The sequence below is a fragment of the Oreochromis aureus genome, linkage group 2 (assembly GCF_013358895.1).
Source record: "Oreochromis aureus strain Israel breed Guangdong linkage group 2, ZZ_aureus, whole genome shotgun sequence".
Taxonomy (NCBI): Eukaryota; Metazoa; Chordata; class Actinopteri; order Cichliformes; family Cichlidae; genus Oreochromis; species Oreochromis aureus.
Genome location: NC_052943.1, coordinates 8139868 through 8151512, shown reverse-complemented (window position 1 = coordinate 8151512; position 11645 = coordinate 8139868). Strand labels below are relative to the sequence as shown.

At 42.5% G+C, this 11645-nt stretch overlaps 1 protein-coding gene across 3 annotated transcripts in view; it reads right to left on the bottom strand.

Annotated features, from left to right (window-relative positions):
* The window catches only part of flt4 (fms related receptor tyrosine kinase 4), a 50893-nt gene that overhangs the window by 2471 nt on the left and 36777 nt on the right, over positions 1 to 11645 (bottom strand). For all 3 annotated transcript variants that reach the window (XM_031745231.2, XM_039616686.1, XM_039616680.1), the window contains 13 exons: positions 9553 to 9688; positions 8980 to 9084; positions 8657 to 8770; positions 7802 to 7890; positions 7387 to 7546; positions 7195 to 7289; positions 2427 to 2549; positions 2170 to 2281; positions 1858 to 1957; positions 1516 to 1621; positions 1294 to 1418; positions 822 to 942; positions 563 to 648 (listed from right to left, as the gene is read on the bottom strand). In XM_031745231.2, coding sequence (XP_031601091.1) covers positions 563 to 648; positions 822 to 942; positions 1294 to 1418; positions 1516 to 1621; positions 1858 to 1957; positions 2170 to 2281; positions 2427 to 2549; positions 7195 to 7289; positions 7387 to 7546; positions 7802 to 7890; positions 8657 to 8770; positions 8980 to 9084; positions 9553 to 9688 — 1472 coding nt within the window. The remainder of the gene's footprint in view (positions 1 to 562; positions 649 to 821; positions 943 to 1293; positions 1419 to 1515; positions 1622 to 1857; positions 1958 to 2169; positions 2282 to 2426; positions 2550 to 7194; positions 7290 to 7386; positions 7547 to 7801; positions 7891 to 8656; positions 8771 to 8979; positions 9085 to 9552; positions 9689 to 11645) is intronic.

Below are 11645 nucleotides of genomic sequence, written 5' to 3'. Positions count from 1 at the left end.
ATGTGTAAGAATGAATAATATATCCTCTAAATGAGTGAATGTAATAAAGAATGGGATAGTTTATTTATTTTTGACTCCTTTTTGATCAGAGCATCTGCTCACATAGGCTCCTCCTACACTTTGCTGTAGGAGTAAGTTTTGCTTTTTTTCACTTTTAGTTTATGTTGGCTTTTTACAACATTGCAAATCTCAAAATGTTGCTAAATGACTCAGACAGTTGTTTACTCCCACTTACCCATGCATAGATCGAGACTGCACTGATGCTTACTTCCTTTGCAAATCTAGTTTCGTTCCACATAAAGCAGCGGGTGACTATTCTACAGTTTCCGAGCAAAAGAGCGCAAATGTTTTCTCGTATTGACTCTGAAACATGTGGAGCATAAAGGCATCCATTTTTAATGCTTTTCTTTAACTTGACAGTCATTGTGCTGTTTCACGGTGAGAAATGAGTGTGTAGCGGTCCAAATGTCAGATGGTGTGACTAAACAGCTGGCTGTGTACGTCTAGTGCTTCGATTCCAGTTTTCACAGATATTCAGATTTTTGCTTTCATATCATTTAACCTTTTCAAGACGACACCCCCGTGGTTGTGCTCAATTCTCTCAAATTCTTCGGAGGCCAGAACCATCCCGCTGTCAGTCTGGTTGTCCTACAGAAAAGAGAGACAGGTTGACGCAGCTGCTACATCTGTCTCAACCAAGAACGACCATTTTTGGTAATAAACGTAGGTGATAATGTCAAGAAAAGTCTGAAAAAGCATTCAGAAAATGTCATCAGTCAGTTCACATTTTCCAACAACTGATAAGAGGATAAGAAGCTTACTTGAGGAGGTTTCTGTGGATGCATCTCAAGAGGCAACTCTTCAAAGGTCTTCACTCTGGGCTGGCATATTTTGGAGGGCCCCACGAACACACAGCCAGCAAAGGGCACACAATTATAATACCTGACCGAAAGATAGAGAAAAGGCAACGATCACAAACAAACTTGAGCTGCATATTGCATTTCAATTTTTAATAATTGAAACACAAATTTCAGTTTGCCAGCATTTTTTGGACATTAATCGGAATCTTTACATAGCTATTGGAATCCTTATATATGTTGTATTTATGATGCATTATGCTCATGAAAAAGTGAGAGTTTGATAAATCCAACCATAACAATCTGCTCAAGCAAACGCTTCAGAAAAAAAGGGATTCATGATAAGAAGTCCTACTCGTGTGCGATCTTTTAAATCAAAGACAGTATCATTCATTTTATGGGGTCTGACGGATAAAAGGGGATTGCTTTCTTGTACCTTGTGGGCATAGTGTTGCAAGCGAGTCTCAGTTCTTCCTCAGATGGCGGGTGCGAAGAGGCTTGAGAGAAACCATCGTCTTCAGAGTTCTGTGAGTGGTTCAGGGGGATGTAGTCCTTCCCATCCTGAAGAAAATAAGAACAAGATCCAGACCCCAAGAAAGAAAAACTACAGAAGAAAGTGAAAATGGGTTGGAGACATTATCTCTCCAGCAGAACTTACAGGTAGACTGTTGTCCTGCAGCAGGTCTCCCAGGATCTGGACCAAGGCGGGGAAGGTGGGCCTCTCTTTTGGCTCGCCCTGCCAGCAGGCCAGCATGATGCCATATCTACCAGCAGAGGGCAGCGCAGTCTTAACAAGAATAACAGCCTCTAAAATGCATCTACAAATGCCATCCTATATTGTTCCCTAGATGTGCAAATCAACTTAATGACATTAAAACGGAAGTCACTTTTCTCATTGGCTAACCCAGTTAAAGACATTAAGAGCAATATTTTCTTCCTGACAGCGGGAGCATTTTTTTTCTCAAAGATGCGGAAAGAAAGAGAGAAACTAAATGCTTACATTTCAGGAGAGGCAGTCTCTGGTGCTCTCATCCTGACGCCCTCTTTCAATCGCTTGCAAAACTCTTCGTCAATCTGTACCCCCGGATATGGAGATGCACCTAAGAAAAGAGCAACATCAACCACCACATCAGGAACAGGAAGACAAATGACTGAGTGCTTGGATAATAGGGATGCTGATTCGTTCTGCTCGTAAAGTTCATTGCTTTTGGCACCGGCTGACATTTATAGATATTTTCAATCACAAGAGACTGAGTTCTGCACAGATGACATAAAAGATGCGTGTGCACGTGTTATGATTCCGACTTTTTACCGAGTGAAAAGATTTCCCAAAGGAGAACTCCAAAGGACCACACGTCACTCTGGCTGGTGTACAATTTGTCAAAGATGCTCTCTGGGGCCATCCACTTCAAAGGGAGGCGAGCCTGAGAGAACATTGAAACAGATATGACAGGCAGATAAAACACAACTGAGACTCACCATTAAAAGTAATCATTATGTGGGTGGATAAAAAGAAATAATAGTAATTAAAAGTGTAATCTTTCCCGGGAAGCTAAAGTGGTGACATACGTTGCCTTTCCTGACGTAGTCGGGGTCTTTGTAAATGTCTCGGGCCAGCCCAAAATCACAGATCTTCACAATGTTGTTCTCTGATAGGAGGATGTTACGGGCGGCCAGGTCTCTGTGGATACACTGTGGATACACACAGGACCACGCATACATCATAACTCTGCAGACAGGTGTTTGAGTATGTGCGTGATTTTTAAGTGGTTGCATGCACTGTGTCCACCTTGTTTCCTCTGCGTAAGTGTTATTTGGGAGAGTGTAAATAGCAACTTGACCATTTTTTAAAACCAGGGAGTGTGTTTGTGTCTGCGTGTGCCAGTTTGTAACTGGGGCTGGACTGTATCTCTTCCAGCACCATTCACAAACCTGGCAAGCAAACACAGCTTTGAGTGGTTTGGGGGAGTCAAATAAAGCCAGCCAGTCTGCTGTTGTAAGTCTCAGTATCACATTCATTACAAGTTGCAGCTGCTCCCTTTTTTCCGATTTAATCGTTTATCCAGTCACAGTGCAATGAACCATAGCAATGCGTATCAGTGTTTTGGTAAAACACAATTTTTAAAAGCTTATTTTGACAGTGTTTTGAGTTCATGGGGATCAAATCAGCTCACCGTCAAACCGAAACAATTCAATAACACACCTCTCTTACGCCTGGAAAATGTGAGAATTCAGTTTGCATCGAAGGGCTTTGAAACATCTCTGCTGTCTGCGAGAAGTATTCCTCAAAATTAACACACAATCTTAATTTTATTGCTTTACTTGTACCTGAATGCTTTTAATGACATTTTGAATGCAGACAAAACTTCAATTCTAAGTTGATTTAATGTTTTTTAATATTCCTGAATTTTAAAAAGTCATATTATTTTAAATCAGTTTAGTCCTATCTCATTCAGTGTACTTCAATTTTAGCTTATACTGACTGTACAAAGTGATCATATCCCTTTTTAGCTTTGGACTTCAATAAAAACTGCTCTGAGAAAAGCTCACCTCTTATCTCTTACGAAAAAAGCTTTTGGTAGTTAGACAGTATAACTCAGGAGGCCTAGATACCTTATGATAACACCCCTGATGCACTTCCAGTGTCAAGGTCAGGTGGCAGAGCCACTATGAGAAATGACATCTACTTAGGAATTGTGCTTAATATTTAAATTGAGTAGTCCCAGTTTATGCTACTGTGTATTTTCTCCATATTACCAGAGCAACAAATGTAGTTGCTGCGGAACAGATTGAATGATCACTTCATTAATCATAATACACTACTGTTTTTAACATGTATTTCGAATATCTAAAATTTGAACATAAAAGGCACTATAATTATATAATAATACCAGTAATAATAAAATAGTGATCATACAGGGTAACAGAATATATAAAATACCATAACACGTCAAGCGCCTCTACAAACTGTGCTATTTCTAAGCTGAGATTTAGTTTCTTTTTCATGTTGTCTATGCAGTTAGTACACAACGATTGTCTACTTTAAACACGCACCAGTAAGTCCTCTCATAAAGAGAACAAATCTTAGTTACAGTGTATAAAGTATCACCACTAGATGTCAGTAGATTGCAGCTAAATTAAGTGCACAATCGTAGCTACGGTGGCCACTATAGGACAAGTCATCTGTAGCAAGTGTAGGCTTTAGTACGCTGTTTACCTCAGCTGTCGATATTTACATTAGTGTAACTAACATTGCTGAACAGTGACGCTTAGTGAGTAAACTCTTGTACGATGTGAAAATGTAATCAAATTGTTTTTCGGAGGGAACGTGTGATATTTAGGTCAATTTTTGAACAGCCTAACATTAGCTGGCATAATGTTAGCTTGTAGCCATCTGTTGTTGTTTAGCCGGCTTGTTGTGGGCTGTCTGGAGATGGGAGGGTTGTATCCAATCTGTTGACAACAGGTAAGTATCTCAAATAAATAAGAATATTTATGCAAAATTTTGTGCGTTAGAGCCCTGAGTTCAGTTCATCTACGAGGTTTTAGGTAAGGATGAACAGGATTACATTTTATTCTAATGCCGGTTGCATTGTCTGTATTTTTAATGGTTTCAATATTTTTTTTCCTTCTATTAAATAAACTCAAAAGAAATCTACGGGTAACTGTACCTTTAATTGACATTTAATGTATTGATGCTGTGTTGATGCTGGTGACTTTATTGTTCTTGTATGCAATGTATTGGTGCTGGAAAGGAGAGTTCGTCCGCTAGTCGAACCTCGGATACAGGAGGAACAATGCGGTTTTTGTCCTGGTCGCGGAACACTGGACCAGCTCTTTATCCTCTCAAGGATACTTGAGGGTGCATGGGAGTTTGCCCAACCAGTCTACATGTGTTTTGTGGACTTGGAGAAGGCATTCGACCGTGTCCCTCGGGTGTCCTGTGGGAGGTGTTTGGGAGTATGGGGTGTCTGGCCCATTGTTACGGGCCATTCGATCCCTATACAACCGTTGCAAGAGTTTGGTTCGCATTGCCGGCAATAAGTCGGACTCGTTTCCGGTGGGTGATGGGCTCCGCCAGGGCTGCCCTTTGTCACCGGTTCTGTTCATAATTTTTATGGACAGGATTTCTAGGCGCAGCCAAGTGGTGGAGGGCTTTCGCTTCGGTGGCCTCAGAATCTCATCTCTGCTTTTTGCGGATGATGTGGTTCTGTTGGCTTCATCAGGTGAAGGCCTCCAGCTCGCACTGGAACGGTTCGCAGCCGAGTGTGAAGCAGCGGGAATGAGGATCAGCACCTCCAAATCTGAGGCCATGGTTCTCAGCCGGAAAAGGGTGGAGTGCCCACTCTGGGTCGGGATGAGTTCCTGCCCCAAGTGGAGGAGTTCAAGTATCTCGGGGTCTTGTTCGCGAGTGATGGGAGAAGGGGCGGAGATCGACAGACGGATTGGTGCTGCGGCTGCAGTGATGCGGACGCTGCACCGGTCCGTCGTGGTGAAGAGGGAGCTGAGAGTAAAAGCGAAGCTCTCAATTTACCGGTCGATCTACGTCCCTACCCTCACCTATGGCCACGAGCTGTGGGTAGTGACCGAAAGAACGAGATCGCGGATACAAGCGGCAGAAATGAGCTTCCTCCGAAGAGTGGCTGGCCTCTCCCTTAGAGATAGGGTGAGAAGTTCGGCCATCCGGGAGGGGCTCAGAGTAGAGCCGCTGCTCCTCCACATCGAAAGGAGCCAGTTGAGGTGGTTCGGGCATCTGACAAGGATGCCTCCTGGGCGCCTCCTGGGTGAGGTGTTCCGGGCATGTCCCACCGGGAGGAGGCCCCGGGGCAGACCCAGGACACGCTGGAGAGATTATATCTCTTGGCTGGCCTGGGAACGCCTTGGTGTTCCCCCGGATAAGCTGGAGGAGGTGGCTGGGGAGAGGGAGGTCTGGGCTTCTCTGCTTAGGCTGCTGCCCCCGCGACCCGGCCTTGGATAAAGCGGATGAAGATGGATGGATGGATGGATGTATTGGTATTTATGGTAGTACTGCCCAGGTTCAAGTCTTTTCCTATCAGCAATGGTAACTACTCTGTTGTGTGGTGTATCTCAAGGTTCCATTCTGGGTCCAGTGCAGTTTCCTTTGTTATGCTATCATTGGGACTATATTTGTAACATAAACCCTTGCCAATTCTGGTAAGCAATACCTCTGTCAATTCCTTAACCTGTTCTTTAGTTGATGTTAAAACCTTAAGAATAATTAGTGATTCAGCAGGCAGTTACACCATCCCCTAACGTCTTCATATTTTGTGTCCCCGGCATCATATTTTAAACCTCAGTTTCTTTTCCTAAGTTTGATTTACAGATTAAATCAGCTGTTAAAGACAACTTTTTTTCTTTTTAAATAATAAATTTCTTTCTGCTATTGACTCTGAAATGGTAACTTGTGCTTTCATCACAGTCGGACTGAGTTGTTGTCTGTTGGACTGAGAAAACCACTAATATCATAACTGCAATCAATTCAAAATGCCAATGTTAAACTTTAGAAAGGTACACAGAAGCAATGGTTAGATTTTGCCTATGGGCTTGCTCCATGGTTATCTATCATAACTTTTACAATTTTTCGTGCCGCATGGTTAGGTCCATTGATCATGTGTTGATTGGGGTGGCTGTGGTTCAGGATATAAAGCAGGTCATATACTAATTGGAAGGTTGGTGGTTTGATGGTAGTGGGTTCCCTGGCTGCTACTGTAAGCATTTGTGGGCAAGATACTGAAATCCATGCTGCTCCCACAGTGTTAATCTGTGTGAAAAGGTCCGTATAAGAACCAGTCCATTAACCATTATAAGCTTTTAGTAATTACAAATTCCTGACTGGCTTCTGTGGCCTTTTTTCATTTTTTTTTTTTTTTTTGCCTCATTAAAAATCTTCCTAATTTAATCAGTGTATTGCACTGTGGCATCCATGCAAAAACATCCATATTCTTCTGCTAGTTTTAAACTGGGGATCATTGTTAGGCACAAAGGAGTGAAAAGTTGATGGTAAATGGTAAATGAAATGCACTCACATAGTGTCCTTCCACCTTAGTGCACAAAACACTTTACCGCTCAATTACCCATTCAGATGCATACTCCATGGCAGTGGAGCTGTCACAGGAAGCATGGCAGAACATGACACTCTGAGCCAAGGGATCGGAGATGCCAAACATTAGCGGTCAACCCTGCTCTGCCACCTGAGCCACTGTGGACCCCTCATAAATGCCCCAAACTACAAGCTGCTGCCTCTGAAGCTAACCTCCGGTGACAATACATCACAGCTTAATCATTAATTGTCCACACTGTAATGCTGAGAATTAACCTTTCTGGAGGCCAGGAACTCCATCCCACGAGCCACCTGGAAACTGTAGCAAATCAAATCTTCTATCGTCAGAGGAGTTTTCCACAAGTCCTCCACTGGAGAGAGAGAGAAGGAGAGGATGAGGGCAGTCACGGAGAGAAAAGAAGACAGTGCGGTGTGGGACGAGGAGTTCAATCACATAAAATGACTCACTTTTCTCTACAGCGGGAGTCTGACTGGACGTATTGGATGATGGACTCTGAGGAGCGGTGAGCGGGGAGGAGGATGGAGAGGGCGGTTGACGAGTACTCTGGGCAATCTGACCCGCTTCAATCATCCGCCTCACCTGGCTCTGGGTTTTTGGAGAGCGATCCTAAGTGGGGAAGCGTTTCAATGAATCATCTCAAAAATCAATATCGGGCTTCAGACTTACAGAACATGGCAGATAACTGAGTTTGTGAACAGAAACTACATAAAGGGAACAAAGCAGAGATAGAAAAATGAGACAGACTAAAAGGTTAAAATGAAAACATGATTACAGATAGTCTTTCTGAGCTTTGAGCTGCCATCAGAGAACAAATGTGAAATTGCTTGTATAAATTGCTTCAGTTTTGCAGCGCTGTGTTACCCTGTAAGGGAGGAAGAACTCTCTCTTGGCTCGTAGGAAGTTGGAGAGATTCCCATACTTGCAGTATTCCACAATCACCATCAGCGGGCCTGGTAACAGAGATGTTTCAAATGTTTCAGCACATGTTCACTGCTAGTCTACAAGCGCTTTTTTTTTCTTTTCTCGCACCGTATCTGAAATAGAGAAGCTGCAGCTTGAGCTGGACCATTTCCCGCCTGAGATTAGCTGCCTGGCTGCTTTTTGTTTAGGATAAACACTTTCAGATGTCTGTGACTCAAAAATGTTCTCTATAGGTCAAAATCATGCATGGGTGAATGGGAAAAAAATGAAGGCATCTGTTTTACCTCTCATTTGGTTACAGGCTATAAGGGAAAGGGGGGTGGACAAAATGATGTAAGGACTTTTACACTGAACAGGACAAAGACCAGAGCCGAAACATGAAGGTTTCCCAAAAATACTGACAGAGGAAAATACTGCCAGCAAATGTTTTAAAAAAAGATGATCAAAGGCTGAAACAGTGACAACATTACCAAAACAATCCCACGTTAATTTATCCTGTTAGGTGACTGTGTGCAAATGTATTTAATACACTATATGGACACGAGTACTGGGCCACCTCCAGATTACACCTACAGGTGCTCCTCGGCCATGGAAACCCAAGCTACGAAGCTACTGGTACACAGTTTTTGTGCTGATGTTAACGCCAAAGCAGATTTCTGTCACTTTATATGGTCTGCTACTTTGAAGTTCAATCAATTTGGTTTCTAAAGACTTGCACTAATATTACTAATACCACTTATTACATTCTAAAAATAGGATTTTGCAAACATAATCCATGTAATTCTTTGGCCTCACCATTTGGTTTGGTGCAGGCTCCCAGGAGGTTCACTACATTCAGATGGTTGCCAATGTGAATCAGTATCTTTAACTCTGACATCAAGGCTTTGTGTTCACTGGCCGTGGCTCCGTCTGCAACACAGAGTTACAATGTTACAAATAAAACACATCACATTATGTATTTTGACATGTGCATATCTTGTACAAACATGAACTGCGTGGGACGCACTGCACTGCAATTTCTCCTAACTTTGATTACTCTGACTGCATCAAATCTGTTTAGTGTTTGCTTCACTTTGGGTAGCCTTCCAAGAACATAAACACACAAAGCCAAATCTCACCCTTCAGCATCTTGACAGCCACCGTGTCCAAACCTTTGCTCTTGCTAATGCCGTAGATTGATGCTTCAATTACTTTTCCAAAGGCACCGTGCCCTAAAACTTTTCCTGTGTCAAGAGAAAGAGCAGAAAATCAACAAGATATTCATGCGTATTGATTGATGCGTGCTTGATTTTAGCCTCACTGGAATACATAAACAGTTGCATCTGCAATGGGAAAAAATTGCAGATGCCATCCATGGAGACAAGGAGGAGCAACGGGACATTAGACAACATGCTGCCATAAGTTGCTGTCGTGGAACAGATGCTTTTCCTCTGGACATTTTTAAAAAGCTGTTCTGGGAATGAGCACATATTTAACATTAGCACTATTGCTGGCAGCGCTCTATCCAGTTGGCAGCAATCCAGAATCATGCCATTATGGATTGTGGAAATGGAAAAGTAATTCGGTTTCATCCATCTATTTGCCTCTCATCCACTTCTGCTCATGTCCTCACACATACCTCAGACTCCTATGCTACTTCAGCATCCATCCATCCATCCATCCCTTTTTTCTCACTGTTCCTTGTTACCCACCTAGCCGGAGTCTGTCTCTGGAGATCTCCCACTGCGATGAGTCGTAGGGCAGGTATTCACACTGCTCATCCAGTGGCACCTCCCCCGGGTCCATAATGATTGACAGATAACCTGTCTTTATGTCTGCTGGGTTAACCTGAAGTTCAAGGAGAGACGAGAGGTGGGCTGAATAACAGGGAATCCTGGAAAGGAAGCGCTGGACACGCGGCGCAAATGTGAAACGTAAATAACACGAGCACAGAAAGAAGGAAAGGTCAGACAGCAAAAAAGTGCAGCCTCGATGGTATACTGCAAGTGAAATTACCTTTAGTCATGCTCTTATTAGAGTCAGAAATATGTCAGCATGCTCTTTTAATGCACTTTTAGTGGGTTTTTTTTATTGCTGAAAGCAAAGAAAATTATTTTTATTGAAATATTATCTAAAGTGGCCCATCTGCGCTTGACTGACAGCAGCCACTGAAAGCCACCGAAGGATGAGGCATTGTTAGCAGGAGTCTTGATGACCTCACCACTAACTAAATGCTGCAGCTGATAAGCTTAGTAGCTACTTAGCATGCAAAGTGACATTAGTAATGCACTTTTAGGGAGTGAATGTTTGTCTGGTGGCTTAAGCACAGGCCGTGTGCATTTGCGGTGCTGTGTGTACAAAGCATTAAAAGCACACTTTTAAAAAGTAAATGCTTTTGTGCTCGGTGTTTGTCTCTGGATGTGTATTTAGTTAAAGGACACCTGTTTTTTTTGGCAGCCTTCAAAGCCCAACATGCAACAGCAGCCATGTTGACTTGAAACAGAAGGTAAACACGGGTGTTGCTGATGTCATTAACTGAGCTTCTTTTCTATTCAGGAGTGAGCCTCAATTAATGTAAGAGCAACACCTGTGTTTACTGCCTATTACTGTAGTTACATGTGGTATGTTCATGTTGTGTTTACATATGATGTTTTATAGCCTCCTGTCATGACCCGGCATTTATTAGTGTTAGTGTGATGCTACTGTTTCAGTTAATAATGGATTGGATTTATATAGCGCTTTTCAAGGCACCCAAAGCGCTTTACCATTATTCATTCACGCTCACATTCGCTCACTGGTGGAGGCAAGCTACGGTTGTAGCCACAGCTGCCCTGAGGCAGACTGACAGTTTCAAGTTAGGCTTGAAATGCAATCTGACTGGCTAAGATGAAGACATAATAGTATTCTGTTCGATTGTTACTATAAAAAGTGCTGTTCCAAATAACATATTATGTAAAATATGCCTTGTACAAAGTACAACCTTCTTCAATTTTAAGGTTTTACATAATAGGACATAATAAAAAAATCATTTGGTCTTCAGCAGGTCATAATATTAAGCAAATACAATCTGAGATGAACATTTACACCTGACAGGTGACACCATGTCATTATTTATTTAACAAAAACCGAACCACTAATGCAGAAGAAAAGAGTGAACAACTAAGTACATCCTTTTTGCTTCCATAGGAATGAAGAGGTAGACAGGTGCTGCTAATGGTAAAATAGACTGCTACTTCTATAACGCCTTTCTTTCTTGCTACGACGCTCACTCAGTCACACACACACATTCTTAAAGCACTTTTTTCATGCCTAAGCAATTTTATCTAACATTCAAACACACACTCACACTCCAATGTATGCATTGAGGGCACCTCTGGGTTCAGTACTTTGCCCAAGGATACTTCGACAGACTGGATGATCAATCAATCCACCCACCTACCCATTGATTGAGGACCCAGTCTACCACCTGAACCACAGCTGAAATCAAATGTACACGAGTAACTGATTATCAGCAAGTTAAGTGCATCGGTACATCAGTGAGCCCTCTGTAAAAGCAGAAGTTTGTTGGTCTGGAGAATTCAGGTGTGTGTTAACACAATGACAATCTTCCCAGGAGTGGGCACCTTAGCACATCCACCCCAGTGTTAGATCGTGCAATGCTCTGAGAGGCTGCAAAAAACCCAAGAGTTACACCAAAGACTCTATAGGCCTCAGTGAGGAGATTAAATGTTACAGTTAAGTAGAAAACCTCATCTCTCTAAAAACAAACATGGCAGCACAGCTTAGGTTTGAAAAGTTAGGTTTA